This window comes from Doryrhamphus excisus, linkage group LG9 (genome assembly GCF_037039965.1).
Source record: "Doryrhamphus excisus strain RoL-2023G ecotype Guam linkage group LG9, RoL_Dexc_Guam_v1.1, whole genome shotgun sequence".
NCBI lineage: Eukaryota > Metazoa > Chordata > Actinopteri > Syngnathiformes > Syngnathidae > Doryrhamphus > Doryrhamphus excisus.
Genome location: NC_136365.1, coordinates 4,702,838 through 4,724,132, shown reverse-complemented (window position 1 = coordinate 4,724,132; position 21,295 = coordinate 4,702,838). Strand labels below are relative to the sequence as shown.

At 43.3% G+C, this 21,295-nt stretch overlaps 1 protein-coding gene across 8 annotated transcripts in view; it reads right to left on the bottom strand.

Annotated features, from left to right (window-relative positions):
- Window positions 1-17,661, bottom strand: part of slit2 (slit homolog 2 (Drosophila)) — a 112,012-nt gene extending 94,351 nt beyond the window's left edge. For 7 of the 8 annotated variants that reach the window (XM_078793249.1, XM_078793250.1, XM_078793251.1 and 4 more), the window contains exons 1-4: window positions 16,846-17,659; window positions 16,263-16,334; window positions 15,286-15,357; window positions 6,423-6,494 (exon numbers count right to left, since the gene is read on the bottom strand). In XM_078793249.1, coding sequence (XP_078649375.1) covers window positions 6,423-6,494; window positions 15,286-15,357; window positions 16,263-16,334; window positions 16,846-17,057 — 428 coding nt within the window. In that variant the 5' untranslated portion in view covers window positions 17,058-17,659. Of the gene's footprint in view, window positions 1-6,422; window positions 6,495-15,285; window positions 15,358-16,262; window positions 16,335-16,845 lie in introns of all 8 variants that reach the window. The other variant, XM_078793253.1, reaches the window with a different exon arrangement.
- Window positions 17,662-21,295: the final 3,634 nt, after the last annotated feature.

The following is a 21,295-nucleotide window of genomic DNA, read 5'->3' as shown; positions in this document are numbered from 1 at the left end:
CTCAAGAATTTCATGTTATGTTTTCCAAAAATATAATAAGACACTGTTGGTGGTGAAGGAACAATAGACTTAATACCGGTTTGAGCATTGTGGTTGAAATACATACCGAATGACTTCCATATACGTCTGACAAATCTGCTTTGTGGCCGACATGGCGCCGACAGGGAATGACTTTTTTTTTTTCAATTTTTTTTCATTTTCAGCTCTCTGTGTGTCTTTTTATTTATCATTACCACTATGCTCTTATTGTTTACTGAAGATGTGCTTAGCAGCAGGCGACCCCGCACAAACACGACCGCCGCTACACAAACATATGTCCACGCGCTCGGAGGCCGTTTTGTCTGGGACAGCTGAGTGCGGAGAAGTACAGCAGGGATTTATTTTTACCTTTGGGCCACACGCTGAGCAAAATGCCAAGTCTTGGCCTTGAACAACATACACATGTAGAAACACACAACCTCAGACATGACAGGTCAAGCCCAGCCAACTGCTGGCGTGGCCGCAGAATATAAACAACTTTCACACACTGTGAATCATCGGAGAATGTCAATATTGTTTTAGATAAATATATTTGGTCACGGTTTTTTTTATAGAACTATACACACATATGCAGTTGTGGCGTATACTGTATGTACGCCGCCATAATTATTCACCTCTGGACCACAAAGGGCCATGACAAGAAGTTAGTTCCCACAGTCTGAGACCTGCAGATCATTTTACGCTAGCGTTGCGTTGCTCAGAGGTGGTGGAAGGTGGCTGGAAGGGTTCAAGATGGCGCCGGTGTGTCTGGCTCGCCGTCCCGGTCAGCTCACTTTCGCTTTTTTTGTTTTTTTAATTATATTAAGGACCATAGACTCTCTGCTGGTGTATAACCGCCAAGAATTACTTAAAATCCAGCACATTGTTGCAGTATGTGTGAAACAAGAACACTGGGGGTCACACAAACCGCGTCCCTCATACCTGTCCGATGTGCCAAACTTTCTGCTGCGGGCAGAGCCGTCGCTTCCCAGGAAACGTAGACGCCGCCGGCGGACACGGGGTGGGAGACTCGTGAAACTCAAAGCTTGGCTGGCATTCTCTCCCGAGGTGGCACGGTCCCCACAAAATATTCCGAGCGACTATAATGATTGTTTTCGCCGCTTCCTCTCTCGGCGTTTCCTTGCTTCCGTTGGAGCCTGGCTGGTGCCGATCGTTGGGCAACACGACGAATGTCGTGCACTACGTACTCGCCGTCCTCATTGGGCCGCTGCCGGCGTCAGCCCCGGCAACCTTCGGCCGCTAAACCGTGCAGTTTCAGCGGCACTTAGGTTCCCAACGAAATGTGCACTGGTGAATGCGCGGTCAGTTTCAAGCAAGACGTTTATCCTCCAGGACCTCTTCAAATCGCACGGTTTGGATTTACTATTCATCACGGAGACCTGGATTAATGCCGGTGAGTCCGCTGCCTTCTCTGAGCTGGTGCCTCCTGATTGTACCTTCATCAACACGCCAAGAACCACTGGCCGTGGAGGAGGTATTGCTATTATTTTAAAAGCGTCTTTGCGCCATAAGCCACTGTCAGTGGTGTCTTTCGGCTCATTTGAGGTGAGCTGCTTCGAACTTCATCAACATGAGCGGGTGCTTTGCGCTGTCATTTATAGACCACCCAAGCACAACAAGGATTTTATTCAGGACTTTTCTGACTTTGTCGCTGCAATGCTGATAAAGTATGACAGAATTTTAATTGTGGGTGATTTTAATATTCATGTCTGCTGCCCTTCTACGCTTATGGCGAAAGACTTTTTAGAATTGATGGAAGCTTTTAATTTGACACAAAGTGTAACAGGAGCTACACAAATACATGGACACACTTTAGACCTGGTTTTGTCTTATGGTCTTACTGTTCATAACGTCTCTGTAGGTGATGCGGTGTTCTCGGACCACAGTCCGGTTAGGTTTGACTTAGACACACACTGTAACACCAGCCTGCCTGCTCCTGTTCGCTTTGGTCGCTTTATCAAGCCTGACGCGGCCTCGGCCTTTGCCACTCTGTTCTCCACTGCGTCTGAGGCTTTTATGACCTCAGGCGCTGCGCTGGACACCGAGCAGTTGATGAACTGCTTTACTTCTACCTGTGCGACTGTCTTGGACAGTTTAGCCCCCCTGAAAGCCATGCGCCCCAAAACTAAACAGGAAGAGTGGCTCAACGATGTCACTCGAGCAGCCCGGCGTGAATGCCGAAAAGCAGAGCGCAGGTGGAAGAAGGACGGTCTACAGGTCTCCTATCAAATCCTCAAGGACAGTTGGAGACATTATCAGAACGTGGTGAAGATTGAGAAAACAAAATACCTCTCAGACTTGATATCAGACAATATTAACAACCCACGTGTTCTTTTTAAAACTATTGACTCTGTTTTAAATCCCAGTCCATCCACTATACTTGAACAATCTTATGAAACGTGTGAAAACTTTTTGCAGTTTTTTAAGGACAAGGTTGCATCTGTACGAAGTAATATATCACCCCCCTCTTTTAATATGCCCACATTGACACAGTGCTCTAAAGGTTTTTATCAGTTTGAACCTGTGTCACTGGCTTTTATCACGGAGATGGTAAAGGGTCTTAAGCCTTCTTCTTCCCCCATCGACCCAGTCCCACCTCGCTTTTTTAGGGAGGTGTGGCCAACCGTGGGTCCTTCTGTGTGTGCCATCATCAACAGTAGCCTGGCCTCTGGTATCGTGCCATCTTTCTGTAAAAAGGCTACTGTTGAACCTTTGTTGAAAAAAACTAGTCTGGATCCTTCAATTTTATCAAATTATCGGCCAATCTCTAAACTGCCTTTTATCTCAAAGATTTTAGAAAGAAGTGTTCTTGCACAGATGCAACCTTTTTTAGACGAGAATGGGATTTTAGACACTTTCCAGTCAGGTTACAGGGCCTTTCATAGCACTGAGTCTGCACTTTTAAAGGTTTTTAACGACCTATTTTTAATAACTGACTCTGGTGGTTCAGCCATTTTAGTGCTTTTAGACCTGACTGCTGCTTTTGACACAGTGGACCATACCATTCTTTTATCTCGCCTGGAGAACTGTGTGGGTGTCAGGGGGTCTGCTCTTGAGTGGTTTAGATCGTACCTGTCAGGGAGATGCCTTGCCGTGGGACTTGGGGGATCTTACTCCTCCACTGCTCCGCTTGACTGTGGAGTTCCACAAGGATCAATTCTTGGGCCCATTTTATTTGCCCTCTACCTGGTCCCACTTGGCGCAGTACTTAAAAAGCATGGCATCTCCTATCACCTGTATGCGGATGACTGCCAGCTGTACTTGCCACTCGCAAAAAATGATCATGCCCCCCTGACACCCCTTCTTGAGTGCTTAAGGGATGTCAAGGCCTGGTTGGCCCACAACTTTTTAATGCTTAACGAAGAGAAGACCGAAGCTATCCTCCTCAACTATAAAGGCCCCCCTATAGACTTCGGTCCCCTCCAAAACAACATTCGTCCCTCAGCCACCAGCCTTGGCGTCATAATAGACAGTGATTTTAAACTCAACAAACAAATTAATGCAGTTATAAAATCCTGTTTTTATCATCTTCGGCTTTTATCTAAAATTAAATCTTTTTTATCTTTGCAACACTTTGAGCAAGTCATGCACGCTTTTATTTCATCACGTCTGGACTACTGTAATGCACTTTACTCTGGAATTAGCCAAAAGTCTCTCTCCCGCTTACAGTTAGTCCAGAACTCTGCGGCACGGCTTTTAACAGGAACCAAAAAAGGGGAGCACATCACCCCAATTCTGGCCTCCCTACATTGGTTGCCCGTTCGTTTTAGGATTGATTTTAAGATTTTATTGTTTGTTTTTAAGGCGTTGAATGGGCTGGCCCCCAAATACATCTCGGACCTCATCCAAGTTTACTCTCCAGCTCGGTCACTGAGGTCCGAGGGCCAGCTCCAACTTGTGGTGCCTAAGACGAGACTTAAGACCAGGGGGGACCGAGCCTTTTCTGTGGTCGGCCCCAAACTATGGAACTCTCTGCCCTCCCAAGTAAAAAAGGCCCCCAATATCGAAAGCTTTAAGTCTCGTCTTAAAACCCACTTTTATTCTCTGGCTTTTAGCTCGGAGTGAGTCGTATGGTCCTGTGTCTTTTAGTTCTTCGTTTTTATTGTAATTAGTTTTATTTTTTATACTTTTATTGCTTTGTTTCTTGTTTTTAATATTTTAATATTTATTTTATTATTTTATTTCTTAAATGCTCTTTTAGTTTTGGATTATTACTTTTTAATTTTACTAGTCTGTGCAGCACTTTGGAAACTCTGTTTATAAAATGTGCTATATAAATAAAGTGGATTGGATTGGATTGGATTGGAACGCAACAATCAGCGCCACGCGGCTTTTGAAATGCTGATTTTCTGTGTCTAAAACTATGAAAGGGCAAATGTAACTTTAGAGGAGAAACCTGATTCACACACACACACACACACACACACACGGAGACGCAGTGGGCAGCAGCTGTCGGGGTGCTAATCTCCATTAGCTACTGAACTGGCCTCAATGGAGAGAGGCATTTAATATCACACTTCTTTTTTGTATTCGTCCATGTTCCACTGCAGGGTTGTTGTTATTAGGAGTGGGGTACGGTTACTTGGTTTTGGTGTCACATTACGGTTCATTTGGTACAGTAAGGGAACAAAAAATAAAACTGCTCAGCTTGTGTGTCAATCATGTCAACTGTAACAGTTTAACCACCGATCCATTTTCTATACTGATTATCCTCACAAGGGTCGCGGGGGTGCTGGAGCCTATCCCAGCTGTCTTTGGGCGGGAGGCGGGGTACACCCTGGACTGGTGGCCAGCCAATCACAGGGCACATATAGACAAACAACCATTCACACTCACATTCATACCTATGGACAATTTGGAGTCACCATTTAACCTAGCATGTTTTTGGAATGTGGGAGGAAACCGGAGTACCCAGAGAAAACCCACGCATGCACGGGGAGAACATGCAATTCCACACAGAAATGGCAGAGAGGGGAATCGAACCCAGGTCTCCTAGCTTAGTTTGACCATTCATTCATTCATTTTCTACTGCTTTTTCCTCACGAGGGTTTCTTCGCGGGGGTGCTGGAGCCTATCCCAGCTGTCTTTGGGCGAGAGCCAGGGTACACCCTGGACTGGTCGCCAGCCAATCACAGGGCACATATAGACAAACAACCATTCACACTCACATTCATACCTATGGACAATTTGGAGTCGCCAATTAACCTAGCATGTTTTTGGAATGTGGGAGGAAACCGGAGTACCCGGAGAAAACCCACGCACGCACAGGGAGAACATGCAATTCCACACAGAGATGGCAGAGACGGGAATCGAACCCAGGTCTCCTAGCTCAGTTTGACCATATTACATATAATTGTATTTTGAGGAAATTAAAGTTCCTGACTGACTAAAGTGCAACATTAATAGTTCCAGCTAGTAACACCCGTTCTCAGTCTCTATTGAACAATGTCAGCACACGGCTTTACTCTAATCCACTAACCTTTGTCTGTTTTAGTTTGATTTTCAAGCTCTGGCTTCTCCTTGGCATTATTGCTAGCCATGACTCTTGATAGCCAAAGACTGGGCTACATAAACAGACTACTATGGGCAGTTATACTTCCTGTCCCTCGCAAAATGTCTATCGGTACCCCTCTGAACCATACGGAAGATGTTTCATAGGGTTGAGGTTTTTGTGCAGGTTCTTCCACACAAAACTAACCCACGTGCTATTGTGGATCTTGCAAAAACAGTGTACCCAAACTGTCCCCCAAGATTTGTGCAAAATATCTTGGTGAGATGCATTGATAAATTAAATGATCCAAAGACCTTTATCCATACAGTTTATGAATGTATTGTGATTTCAACACATCAACACCGACTACACTGATTACAATTGATTTGTAAAAGGTCAGAGTGACATCAATATCTCTCATTCCCCTTTCATTATTTCAAATAAACATGCAGACACATTTTTGTACAGCTTGACTAGGTTTTGAGTCCCACTGCAGACACAAAGCGATTGCAACACAAAGCTAGTCTGGTTCTTGCCTTTGAGAAAATCAATGACACCTTAAATTTCCCTGCAAGGATCCTAATTATTAAAATAACAATACATTATAATTTGTAGTGCACAGGCTATATAAACACATATTATTCATGGTATCGCGGAGTGAATTGTATTATTTTGTACTTATTTCTGTACCCTTGATACTTGACTTTTACAGTACTGAGTACTGTATCTGCACCTTTGTAGCCACGGAGCCTAATAACAGCATCGACTTCAAATATAACACAGTTGAACGCGCCTCAGCATGATGTCATCATGTGATGTCATGTGATTGTTCATTGCAAAAACACAAACAGAGCAACCGGAGTTAGAAAGCAGAAAGACAACTTGGACTTACAGTCTGTGAAGCTTCGTCGTTCCCAGGAAGAGCAACTCGGGAAAGACGGCCAAGTTATTCCGATTCAGGCGCCTAAAAAACAGACACAGATCATGCATTAAGAAGGGGGGCAAACATTTTTTTCAAGAATATATTACAATAGTCCGTTTTGAAGATAATTTCACCTCCAAAAGGGGGGCAAAAAATGTTTGGGAACCATTGCTATCAGGGCCGGCCAAGCCTGCATGGGGCCCTAAGCAACATTTGATTTTGGGTCCCTTTCTTATTGAGGGCAATATTGATCATTCATACACTTACTATAGCTGGGATAGGCTCCAGCACCCCCGCGACCCTTGTGACGATAAGCGGTATAAAATGGATGGATGCTCTTGGGGGCCCCCTAGTGGCCACTGTGCCTCAAGCAGGTGCTTAGTTCGCTTATGCCTTGGGTCGGCTCTGATTGCTGTAGACAATTTACAGTCGCTAATTAACCTAGCATGTTTTTGGAATGTGGGAGGAAACCGGAGTACCCAGAGAAAACCCAGGGAACACCTGGAGAAATCCCAGTGGGGATTCGAATCCAGATCTTCCCGATCTCCTAGCTGTCTGGCCAACATGCTAACCACTGTTCACCTATCATGGTTGGGCCTGGAACCAATTAACAGGGATAAATGAGGGGTTACTGCATATGTAATGGGTGGATAACAATTGCACAGTAGCGCTTGTTGGAGCCATACTAGAATAGAATAGAATATCTTTATTGTCATTGTTATGATAGAACAAAATTAAAGTGCATACCAGTCAGTGCATCATTGAAGACCAGAAGACGATACTGTCAGGTGTGGACAAACACAGCTCATTAGAATTAAAGCTACAGACACACAATGTGGCGTGTTCACAGACAGGCTTACTAAAAGCACTTTTAATTTGTCTAAATACCTCAAAGGCTGGACGTTGGCCAAAACACTTCCAATACACTATTGCAGCACATTTGAGACCTATTTAAAATTGTTGAAAAATACAACAATATGGGACCTTTAGCTACGGGCTACTATATTTCAGTATCAACAAATTATTTTTTGATGAAACTTTCCAGGAGGCAGAACACATTAAACGAATGAGTGTACACAAAAGACTCCAGGTTACTCTTGATGGCAACATGGCTGCCGGGCAAACTCACGAAGGTCGAAAGCGAAGGCAAGTCAGGGGGAAAAAGACAAGAGATAGAATGAAGGAAAGGGGGAGACCTTCATTCATTCGTTTTTTTTTTTAAAACCACAAAGACAGAGAGGAGAAGACGATGTGGGAAAAACAAACAGGCGGTCTGGCCGGGCTACCAAATGTTTGAAAGGGACCCCACTGAGTAAACAAGGCCCTCACAGGGGAAGAACTCACAACAGCCTGTCATCACACACACACACACGCACACACACACATACACACATCCAAATAGAAGCGTTGAGAGAACTCGGGTGAGTTTAATAATGTGGGTGCGATCATTTAACCCTGCTTGAGTGGAGTGAAGAGGTTTGTGTGCTGATGTCTGCAGGCGGATGTGCCTTGATGTGAGTCAGGGGAGAGTGAGGCAACTGAGTGACACAATGAGTGAAAGGCTGCTGAAACTGTTTAACCTTCGTGCACACACACACTCACACACACACTCACACACACACGCACGCATATATATTGACAAGCCCAAGCAACAGATACTGCAGTGGCTGTGACTGGAGGAAAAAAGAAGGCCCTCAAATTAGTAAGTATATAACAGTTTCATCAATCCCAATCCCAAAGACACATGCACACAGGTACACCTTACACCAGGGGTCTCAAACTCAATTTACTTGGGGGGCCACTGGAGCTACGGTCAGGTTTTCAAAAAAAAAAACCAAAAAAAGCATTTATTAAAAACAGAAAAATGAATAAACTTTGCTTTGGTTTCGATTTTCTACAATAAAAGCTCTGATAAAACATTCCACTGTTCTCAAATATCTTAATTTTTATTTTTCTACACAAAATAAGATGAAAAATAAATGAACAAATCAAGAATAAAGAAAATCAATCAATCAGTAATAAATAAATAAATATAATAATAATAATAAAACGGCAAATAATAAAAACTTAAGAAACCACAGATTAAAATGAACAAAGCATTATTAGAGCCCTGTAGACATGACAAAACACGACTATAGTCACATTTATACTCTTTTTATTTACAACATATTGCGCAACTGCAGGGTCTTGAGACACATGCTAACTCGCAAACTAGAGAGCTAGCGACCTAAAACGGTAGCCTTCAAGTTATTTCCTTTAAACTTAAATAGCCAAAAACTTACCACTTCCACACAGATAGGGAGGATAACTATTAACAGTTATTTAACCTTTAACATGAACATTAATCAAACATAATAATTTTTTCTGGGTACATGATACCATACAGCATCATCGACATTAAACTTTTATATCAAGGCGGGGGCCTCAAACTAGTGTCCTGCGGGCCACATTTTGCCCGTGGGCCGCGTGTTTGAGACTCCTGCCTTACACAATTACATCAGAGGCCTATTATAAATATTTAACATAAGGCAGAAGGGATGTTTCTTAATTATTCATCCCTTTTTCCCTTAAGAGCCTCACACGGACCTCCAGAGAGCCCTCCTATTATCCCGGCAGGGCCTACCCAGCCACGAGCAACCGTTTAGACGGCGACAACACCTCCTATGAGAGGGGAATGGAGATGTGGAGGTGCAAGGGTGAGGGGTATGAGCTCATCGTCTTAAAATAGATACAATGCTGTCAGACTAAGATAGTCAGAAAGTCTGCTGCATAGGTAATAACAACGTTAAATACACCCGAGGTTTGACCCGAATATGAAATGGCAATTTTCCACAGAAACTTTGTCTTATATCTGGGGTCTAGACATTTACACATATAAAACCCACAGGTTCTCCCCTCGTGCTTTTCTTCTTGTCACACACAGATGCAGTTGAGACCCATTCGAAAAAGGTGTGTCAAAGCTTAGGCAATTTAGCAAACAATTATGATGCTAATTTTAAGACCATAACAAAAACGAAATTAGTAACATCCAATCAGGTGAGGCTTGATAAAAAATATATAAAAACAATAAAAAAAATAACATACTATCATTTTTAATATTTGTCCCTTGAACTGTGTTGTAAATGTATTTTCTGTATGACTCCTGATTTGTTCAACAGTCCTTGAAAGTACAATCTAACGTCTCCAATGCTGCATAGATAGATGACTATACTGTACTTTTCCCTTCATATTTGCGCCAAAATGCTGACACTACATAGGAATGCATAAAGGTAAGATTTAATAATGTTATTGATTGCTAATATGCATATTTGTTCAGCGCACAGCCTCCAGTTAATTCATGCAAGCATACTGCACACACATTAAACAGCCACGTTTAATCCTGGCTCTGAAAAACAAACTGAATGGTCTGTATTTATTTAGTATTATTTTTTTATGTTGTTCCTGTCTTACTTTTACACAAGTGCACATAATAAAGTGCATCACTATAAATTATAGGTATAATGTATAATGCAAGGATCTATTGCTCAATCATACTGAGAGATGACACACAAGTACAAGTTGTTTATGTCTTATATGGATCATTTATTCTTACTATGTCTACTAGATTGGGTAACACAACTATAAGGGTGACTATAGGGGTGTTAGTCCAAGACTAGAGGACTCTAATAATGTTTAAAAAACATATTTAGAAAGTTATAAATAAGTTTTCTATGCTATTACTAAAATTCCATTTATAAATGAGGAATCCGACTTCATGGAAATTCATGGTCAGATCTAGAGGCATTTCATCGTGATAAACGAGGGATCTCATTAGACAGTAAAGGTGTACCTGAGAGCAGTGAGTGTGCTTAATTAACACAAATGATTCTTGCCCTGTCCAGATGTGTGTTAGTGTGCACATAAACGACCTTCCGACTGCTCCGAGTGCCATATGTCATTATCCAAAGTGTGTCCTAAAGTGGACGAAGACAGAGAAGTCGGAGGTGTGAGAGTCTCTGCAACTAGTGAATGCCTCACTGCAGCATGGCGATAATCCCCGCAGTCATAAACAGATGCTATGAGGGACACAAACTACACAGTAAATACCCACAAGCTCGCACATATCTGCCAGCACAAACAGTGTGTCATTTCATTTTCACACACACACACACACACACACACACACGCCTGCAGAAACATATTAAAAAACATGCACGCGCACACACCGAGTCACTTTTCACACCTCAGAGCCTCGCTGATATGAGGCAAGGAAATAACAAACCACACTGGAGTAAGTCATTATTACACCACCAATGCCAATCGTGTTGTTAACACATACTTTTGAAGCAACAAATACTATCACACGTACATGCAACACACTAACCATCATACATTATATAGACTCACTGGACACACAATTTATTAGGTACACCTGGACACTATACTGTATAGACAGTAAAACTTTAGTTTTCCCATCATTTGGTGGATTTTGTCTCTGCTTTTGTACACCGTCTCGGTTTTGGCACAATATGGCACGTAACAAACCAGTCTGTTTGCCCTCTGCTATATTGTTCTGCAAAATCAAATGCCCAAACAAAGCAGCCCCTGCTGACTCACTATCTGTGAAAAAAACCCCACCATGGGGCCAAATAAAGTTGCAAGCGCCAGCAGTTTTTTAAAGAAGATGAGAAACACGATTGAATTCGATCTTGCCATCCATCCAGTCATCATTTAGAATTATTTCACAATGTTTTCTGCATGTTATTATTGCCCAGAATTTTGTATTTTGTGTATTTATGTATTTAATTACGTATTTTGTGTCTAAAAGTGATTAATTGGATTGGCATGATTTTCGATGAGACAACATTATCATATTATTATTATTATGATGACTTTTTTCCTCATAAACTCTTTTTATATGTATGCATGTACTCGATATTGATATAATAATATATTATCATGATAAAATAATACAGTTGAAATGTATTTCATGTGTGTTTAGATACATAATTAAAGCTTCATATTACTTTTTGCTTCCTTCATGGTTTTGTGATCGATGAAATTCATCCTTTTTCCGTTTGTGCTCAGCCTCCCTACACTGACTCCCTACACAGGGCGCGGCCGGCTTCATTCAGTCACGACCCAGGTGTGAATCTGGTGACTTTGTTTTTGAAAGGTGCAACTGAGTCCAATGATCTGGGAAAATGTGGAGTAGAAGGAAGAGAGAGTGATGTCTGGGCACATTATAGTCAGCGCCTGAGAAGGCAGCAGCAAAGTGGAGGAGGCCATAACCCGGAAGCGGCAAAAGGCAGCAGGTTTGGGTGAAGCTGGAGGTGGAGGTGCCAGGGCCTCAAAGCAGATGAAGGCGTGATCGAAAATAGGAATATTATGTACATCGGTAATCCGATGACAAGCTTCAGTGTGTGGCCAAGCGATGGACTGAGTGAGATCCAGGGATTTTAGCAGAATTTATTTAGCCAGTTGATCAGAGGCAAAACATTGGCATGATATCCGTCAAAAACTCAGAATTCACTCATAAAGTCTTTGGTTATTTTTGTTGGGCGTTAACCCACCGCACATGAGACCAGACTGGGCAGTGTGAGTGCAAAACAGTGTAGCTCAAAGCATAGACTTTAGTCCAGAGTAAACGGCACTTTAAAGACTGGTTGTAGACAGTAGCAATCGCACGATCGTGCTGAGGACAAAATATTTTTGTTTTTTTACGGAGGTCAGAGAAAGCGCTATTGTCACCTGGGGATGTTTTCCGTCAGGAAGAAGCAAGTCCAGATTGCTAGAGTGGACAAAAACATTGCGGATAAAAGTCTTATTATTCAATGATCTGTTGTTAAAAAGAGTCATATGAAGTCAGCTCCAGTTGTTCTGCAACAGAGACGATTTTGCACGTAATGTAGTCTGGAGATCCTCACGAACCCCGTTTCAGGGCTAACCGGTCTCAGCCACCGGGAGCTGTAGTCCAGCGATTGCGACAGATCATTGTCGCCTTGCACTGCTATAGCTCCATTCAACAATGAACGACTCTTACACCAAAACACAGCAACACCATCTTGTACTTTATCAATGCAATTTCCAGCAATGGAAAATCCATTATCCTGGTTTTCATTGCAAAAAAAGCCTTCAATGCACTTAAAGTTCAGCCACTCTTATCTGATCTTTAAAAAAAAAAGAGCAATAACAACTGTGCTTTACTATGACCGAGATATTATTCAAAGTACCGGTAATCAATTCTCCCATTGATATGAGCAAACAAGGTTTTAGCCACAAATAAAAACAGTGTCTGTCGCAGCAACACACAGGGAAGTCTATCTCTCACAGGCATTTGTAGAAAGCACTGCAAGTAATTTCAAGCTCTGCTGCTCCATAAATGAAACACACACACACACAAACTTTACTCAGGGATGATCAGCCAGAACAATGTGATCACTTAAAGAATCCAGAATAGGATTTCATTTCCTTTTTGTCGTGTCAAAAGTGTGTTACAACATAATCACTGGCTTTGTTTGGTAATCTCTGTTGATAGATGCATTTCAAGACGAATAATAATAATAATAGTGTTACGATAATTTACATCTATCAAAATGATCCCTTGAAATGTGATCACTTAATTACCGGCTAATTATCTGAAGCTTTATCTCTCTGATGTGGGCAGATATCCCATAATTAAAGTTCCTTTTTGCCTGTCTGTGGCTGTTCAGATGTTGAAATTGATAAAGCATTCGAATGTAAGATAAGATTATGATAAGAGGATCAAGAATGTGCAAGGAGAGAGGGAAGAATGTATGACATTCCGGTCTTCACAGGACAATGGAGAGATGGGTGTGTCAAAGAAGAATGGCACTAGAAAAGAGAGGTGGAAGTGTGTGTGTTTGGGTGGGTGTCGGGATAAAACCGATAGTGACGGTGCAGCCTTGCGAAAGAAAACACACATGCATCCAAACCTGTGTGTGTGTGTGTGTGTGTTGTGACATGCCTATCTCATCCACACCTCTCTCTACTCCACCTCCAAAACCCTCCAGCTACTGCCCCACACCTGACCCCGCCCGACTAAGCCCTGCAGGGCCTATCGCAAATAAAAAGAATATATAAAAAGAACGACAGAGGGGGCAGGAACTGTTTTCCAACCCGGTGGGGGGCAGTCACTGTGTATCCGTCACCCCAGCTTAGGGCCCTCTCCTCTGGGCAGCGGTGCCCAGCAGGCTCCCTGCAACCTCCTGGAGGATGGAGGTCTTTGAAATGAGCTCCAGATTCCAGACTCCGGAGATGTGCCTTTGTTCGGTTACTGTGGGGGGGCATTGATGACTGGCTCCAACTTTATGTTTGGGAACATGCAACGCCAACGATGGTGAATGACAATTGAAAAAAAAAAAAAACATGAACGGGACAATAGAAATCACCATGTGTGTCATAAAGTTAGGTGTTTGCCACCCGCACGGGCAAAAACAAACTACAAAACAAGCACACCCTGTTTTCCATAGTACAAAATTGCTATGCTCTGTTGTGTAGAAGGCGGCGGCACGGCAGTCTAGTGGTTAGCACGCAGACCTCACAGCTAGGAGACCAGGGTTCAATTCCACCCTCGGCCATCTCTGTGTGGAGTTTGCATGTTCTCCCCGTGGGTTTTTTCCAAAAACATGCTAGGTTAATTGGCCACAGGTATGAATGTGAGTGTGAATGGTTGTTTGTTTGTCTATATGTGCCCTGTGATTGGCTGGCGACCAGTCCAAAGACAGCTGGGATAGGCTCCAGCACCCCCCGCGACCCTCGTGAGGAAAAAGCGGTAGAAAATGAATGAATGAATGAATGAATGTTGTGTGGAAGCCAGTGTGGCAGGTCACTAACACTCGTCCAATCAATCCAAGTGGCCGAACCTCTATCATACTCCAAACAAGCTAGTCCACATTAGCCTCATGAATTGGAGGTATACCTTCTTATACAGTACAACAGGTCTCGGGAAGGGAAGTATTTTGGCTTGTTATGTCACTTTAGTACAACTATTTTATCACATTTGCTTAACATGCTGTAGAATGTGTGTTTTTGTACATGCACGCACAAACGTAGCAGTTTGTATGAGTCTTTAATTAAAAAGCTCGTCACCAAACCCCACTCAGACTCTCTAACTGCATTCCAGTGTGTCACACGGCACACACACACACACTCATATATGAGTCGCTCACACATCAAGCAAGGTTGACAGTCCACACAATGGACATTTCACCAGTCAGGGGTCCACACTTCCCCCCCCGATTTGCCTCTTGCTGTTGTCTCCATGCCAGACTCACTGTGTCGCTCGCAGACTACCAAGGCTTAATTATGCCATAACTGCCTGAGGGTTTGGATGCTGAATACCAGTGATTCCACCCCTGCACCCTAACAACCTCTGGCTGCTGCTGCTGCTGCTCGATGCTGCTCAGTGTCTTCATTTCCTAATTATCTTCTTGCATTGAGGCACTAAGGGTATTATAGTTAAAGTCTTTATGGAAACATATTAATGATGAGTGTTTATGATTGGTGTGCATAGATTTGATTCCTTTGGTCCTATTTCTTTGCTATCCGGAACATTGTATGGGCCACAAACCTAAAAACTGCTATAAACTGCTTCTTTACAAAACAACGGGTGTCAAACGGGACATTTTTGAACACAGCAACCATACAAACATCTGTAAAAAATGTATGCGTGTTCAATGTCACCTGCCAGTCCACAAAAGGTATATAAAGGGATCAATCTGGGAATTTGTTATCTCCTAAAATGCTCATATGCAAAGAGGTGGCCATCAACTACAATTGTACAAGTGCTTGATTTTGGCCCTTCTTTAGGAACAAGTAAAATGTCACTCACAGTCTCTCCATCTCCTTCAGGTCCTGGAAGGCTCCTCGCTCGATTGTGGTGATTTTGTTCTCCATTAACTGCCTGAGAAGAGAAGCACAGGTGAGAGTTTGAGAGAGGTACAAATAGGTGCGTCTTAATGGAGTCACTTTGACAATTTGGTCACAAGAGATTGGCATCTGAGAAGACAGGTGTGGAAAATGAGATTGATGGAGATGAAAAGTGATAGACTGCTGAAACAGCATCGAGGAGGAATAAAAAAAAAAAGAACCTGCAGTGGGTCGATAGTGGGCCAGAATTCACTTTAAAACTGGACGCAGACTCATCCATCATCCAATTTACTCTCTATAACCTTCTAGCTGTGACTACTCATTTACTTATAGTGCTGACCTAGCCATACACACACACACACACACACACATATATTGATACGATCACATGATAAACAGAAAGTGCACAAGAAGTAGATGACCGGAAGACCGGAAACAAGCATTGTAAGAACACAAGCACACACACATACACACAAGCAATTAAGGAGATAATCTGCAGAGGAATTCCAACAATGTGTATCCCTCTGCCATTCACTTTCGGATGTTGGACTAGCACACACACACACACACAAACGCACACACACACACTAAGTATGATTTCATGGCAGGTAAGCAACCTGTTCTTACTTGACTCATCCTTTTATCTGTAATGACAACCTTTTCCCCTCCATCACTTCCTCGCCACTGCGTTAATCACTCCAGCACATGGGCCCCCCGGGGGCCCCCACCAGGTTAAAATAAGACCCTCCTGACACCTCCACTGGCAGATTAACAGGTGCCAGTGCTATTCTGTTTAAGATGCACATGCATTCAGACTCACTTGCAGCAATGAAGTACACTTAGAGAATCTGGTGCATTGTGTATCGAGTACAAATGATCATTTTCATAGTATAGCGTAGTAAAGGAAAAGAAAGAATATATACAAAACATTAGACTTACAGCACTCGAAGGTGTCTTAATCCTGCAAAATCTGCCTTGGTGATTTTAGTCAGGTTATTTGCATTCAGATCCCTAAAAAAAAGAGAGAAATAAGCAATTAATTGAAAAGTATGGAGCATGCTGCACTGCAGGGCCAATTTCAAGTGTAATCTTTGGCCTAATAGAATATACGGCCTGTTTAAACCCCAAGCCCACTTGGCTTTCAAATCCGTTTTTGATTAACTTGCTGGTCTGCAGACAAAAACCGATGTGGTTTCGGGTGCAGCGTTTTTTTATGCAGTGCGAAACCACCAAACTGCAACCACATCATGCATATGCATCACACTTGACTTCTGCTATCAGTTGGAAATCAATAATGACATGTTTGTGGTGGTTTTCACACGTTGCTTTAAAGATTATTTCTCTTAAGATGACATGCACATGTTGATTGCTTGACTGCATAGTTATTTTACAGTTTAGTTCCATTAAAACAAAAAGTGGTTCAATGTTGAATAAAATGAAAGTATATTTAACTAAAAATCAATAGTTGCAGTGTTTTTCCAAGTGCAACAAAAAGGAGTAAGATTGAAGTATAGGTACTTACAGCCTCTCCGTGTTGCGGGGTATGTTCCGGGGCACGTTGCGGAGCCCTTGACCGTGACAGTCCACCGTAGTGCCGGTGCAGGAGCACTGGGTCGGGCACGGCTGTCCGGCTGCCCCCCTTCCACACAAAGCGAGAGCCAACAGGGCCACCAGCAGCCCCAGCGCTGAGACCGGAGATCGACCGTGGCCCGCGGGGTTCAGGGCTCCCAGCATTGCGGCAAGTGGAAAAAAGGGAACCAAAAAAAAAAAAAATAGCGAGAGAGAGAGAAAAAAGATCCTTGAAAGAGTTCACCAAACTCAGCGGGATGCCGTCCTCCTTGTCGTTTCTTCAATTTCACGTCCTATATTTACATTTGGATCCTCTGGGGCTGTAGATGGATCAAGTTGGGTTCCCCCCAGAAGGGATCTAGAAGAAGCGGTTGAGCGGCTCTGTGGCAGCGCTAGAGCGGCGTAAACTTCCACATGTCCCCGGCTTGCAGCGGCCAAATCCACCCCCTTTTCGGAGCCTCGACCCTTATTGTCCTGATCCAGGGAAACGTCTCACACGCACATACACACTTTCAGTGCACCTCCTTGTACAGAAACACACACACACACACACACACACCCTCAAACACATATACTCCAGGTAAGGCTTTCTTGGGATTATTAATTCGCAACAGGCGTCCAAAACGAGGAGGCTGCAGCGTCGTTTTCTCCCCCACTCAAAAATGGGTATTTTGAAGAGGTAATGGTTCCAAATACTTGGTCACAGCCTGGCACAGGTGCGGGTGTGGGCAATGTGTAAGAGCCCGGCTGAGAGCTGCGCGCAACACCACAATCTCACTGAATGAGCCTGGTGCGTCAAAGCGCTGCGGTCCAGAATGTGTGGTAGAGAGACACCAAGGAGGAGAGAGAGAGAGGCTGGGAGAGAGAGAGTGTGTGTGTTTGAGAGAGAGAGAGAGAGAGAGAGAGAATGACAAGGTAGACACACACACACACACAAACACACACCACCTGATGCTTTATTTAGCCGTCTCCCCTCCTTTGCAAGGTGACAAAAATGGGGAACACCCATCTAACACTGGAGTTTAGTTGCAGGACTTCCAAGTAGCCCTAATAACCATGTGCTGTATCTAAGACACCGAGAGGCCATGTTGCTTTTTTAGCATGCTGGCGGCGTCAGTGTCTAGTTTGCAGGACACATTAATAGGACCGTGTGAGGATTTACACTGGGCTTTTAACGTTATGCATTACTAGAACAGGAAGAGCTGCGTTCACGTTGCAGCCGGGTCTATTTTCGGTAGAGAGCGCCTCCATCAAAACATGTCTCTTCAATAAAATGACAGACTATTTATAGATGCGTGTACATGACTATGTTGAAGAATCTTGTGTAGTAAAGGTTAGAAGTACGAGATTGTATTCAAGTTGTCAGACAGACACTAAGGTACTCTCACATGAGGGAATTTGTACCACGCTTGGCCAGGTTTGACACCTAAAAAATCCAGCTGGTTTGACTAGTGTGGTCCAATTCCCTGAAGCGGTGGACCTTGCACAGCTTATGCAAGAATCATCTTGTTGATGTCCTTCCGTAATCCTTAATAGCCACCATCATGCTACTAGAAATACACACCATTCTTCATGATCTTTACATAATGCACACAGTCTGTAATTTGTATGTGATGGCGAAGAGTGAGCTCTAACTTACTGTCAAAATGACTGAACACACAGTCCAAATACCTGTATACCTACGGACTGCAGCTCTTCAGCCCCTGGGGCAGCACTCATGCAGCCTCAGACCCTGACACAACTATAAGCAAGGTAGGCAAGACATACTTTTCTTGGTAGTCCCTTGTGTTGCCAGTTATTTAGACTATACTGTCTGTGTGTTGTGTCATTTTCATTCATTCATTCATTTTCTACCGCTTTTTCCTCCGGGGTACACCCTGGACTGGTTGCCAGCCAATCACAGGGCACATATAAACAAACAACCATTCACACTCACATTCATACATATGGACAATTTGGAGTCACCAATCAATCATTCATTTTCTACCGCTTTTTCCTCACGAGGGTCGCGGGGGTGCTGGAGCCTATCCCAGCTGTCTTCGGGTGAGAGGCGGGGTACACCCTGGACTGGTCGCCAGCCAATCACAGGGCACATACAGACAAACAACCATTCACACTCACATTCATACCTATGGACAATTTGGAGTCGCCAATTAACCTAGCATGTTTTTGGAATGTGGGAGGAAACCGGAGTACCTGGAGAAAACCCACGCATGCACGTGGAGAACATGCAAACTCCACACAGAGATGGCCAAGGGTGGAATCGAACCCTGGTCTCCTAGCTGTGAGGTCTGCGCGCTAACCACAAGACCACTGTGCCGCCCGTGTCATTTTCAGTGGATAGTAAATCGCTACTGCTATTCAGATATACACCGATTTCTGTAAATTGTATCAAAGCTTTGTTTCTATAGTAACCAGCGTCATCCAATGGACAGCGGAGTAGTTTCAGTGGCAGATTACTATCACTGTCCTGCTCCACTGAAAGACTGAGTTGATTATTCCTTCCTCACGTCGTGCCGCTTTTCATCACAACAAGAAAGTGATAAAAACACACAAGACTGTCCAAAAAAAAATTAGCAGCGGGTGTCCCTGCAGTTCAACCCTGCAGACACAACTGTTTGATGACTGTTTTGATAGTAAAGGTTGCCGACCCCTGGTATACAACTTATAACTCCGTTAATATGGCATACATTATACGTATGATTACACCTAGTATTTTGTACATTTAGTTTGTCCTTTCTTTTTACATTTTGCACCCCAAAAATTCAGCATCCTGGACAACCACCCTTCAATGGGGCACAATTGTGACTGATGTCATTCCTTCATTAAGGAAGAACAAAAGGAGAAGAAAAGTACAAAGGCAAATGACACAGCAGTGCTTAAGGCCATAGAGCCTGTTTGGACATAGCCTACCTGTCCAAACATTTTACGCACACTTGCCTCAAACAACCAACACCTGAAACACAGGTCAAGCTACACGTCGTCTGCAGATAATGGGAGAGAATGGTGAGCATGAACTACTGACTGCATTTCATTTCTAAGAAGCACATAGTGATGACACACATAGCACATAGTCACACCTCGACTGCTGCCATTAACAAATAATGGTGCTGCCCCTTACTTTTCCTGTAGTGCCACCGTGAGGTTTACTTGGTCATTAGACTATACTGACGCTATTCATAAATGAATACTCAATGAGGGGTTGGCAACCTTTACCAGCTAAAGATCCATTAAGCCACTAAGCATTTCAGAGCTTTAAACTTATTCCAGCAATAGAAGTGCATAGTGCATGTGTAGGACTGAATTGAAATCATTTAAAGGGGACATATTGTGCTTTTTTCCACTTTTCTAACATATAATTGTTATTAAATTGTTTTATTGTCATGTTAAACAATGCCAAAGTAAGTGAGTTGCAAGTGAAAGAAGTTTGGGAAGGCTCGGTTTCAGAGAGTTTTTTCTAACACCAAGCTTTGTAACGTCAATGCAATCCAGGCTTCCTTATATGGGCATGCCCAAATACGCTGTAGGGTAATTCACACAGAACTGGGCTATTTGCTAAACTGTGGCTGAAGCCTGATGCCTTTGTGTCAGAAGAGCAATCTGGAAGTAATAATTTTTATCAGTGTCCTAACTGTGTCTATTTTGTGTAAGTAATTGAAAGGAGCAGTTGTCTGTGTAGCATGATAGAGTGTGCATGCATGCAGTGGGTGTACTCAATTAAAATACTGGTACCAAGAAAAATGTGTAATGACCGCATTTCCACCACTTTTATTATCAACTGCTATACCGAAAAAATTAGAAAGTGGCGTTCGGCAGAAGTCCTCGGGAGCCTTTGAGAGTGTGACCAATCACAGCAGAGTCGCGGCTGGGTGGAATAATTACAAACAGACTGTTTTGCCGGGAAACACAGGTGGAATAGGTGCAGATTCTGGAAGAAAGCTTTCTATCCAGGTTATTGTGTGTAGCTGCTCTATAGGAGCACACAACTATTCTTCATGTGTGAACAGCTTCGCCCTCCCAACGATACATGCAGCCACAACAGTAGAAGCTGTACTAAGTTTGGAGCGTCCATTCACTTCAGTATGTTTCCGTCTGCTCAACCTTCCATCGTAGTTCCGAAATCACTCTTATTTTTAGGGACATATTCATGGTTATGGATAGAGACGCCTTTTTCATATCTCACAGCACACACTGGCCTCTCTTTCCCTTCCTTTGCTCAAATCCAAATTCCAATTCCAAATGCAGTCTAGATGCATTCACAGACGTGCGGTGAGTCAGATATTTCAATCTCTTTTCGAGAATACCCATTTCCTCCAATTACGGTACTCGGCATGGGAACTGCAACGGGAAGACTGAAGAGCCGCCAGTTGGTGACCACAGTACTAGACCATTTGAGCCTCCCT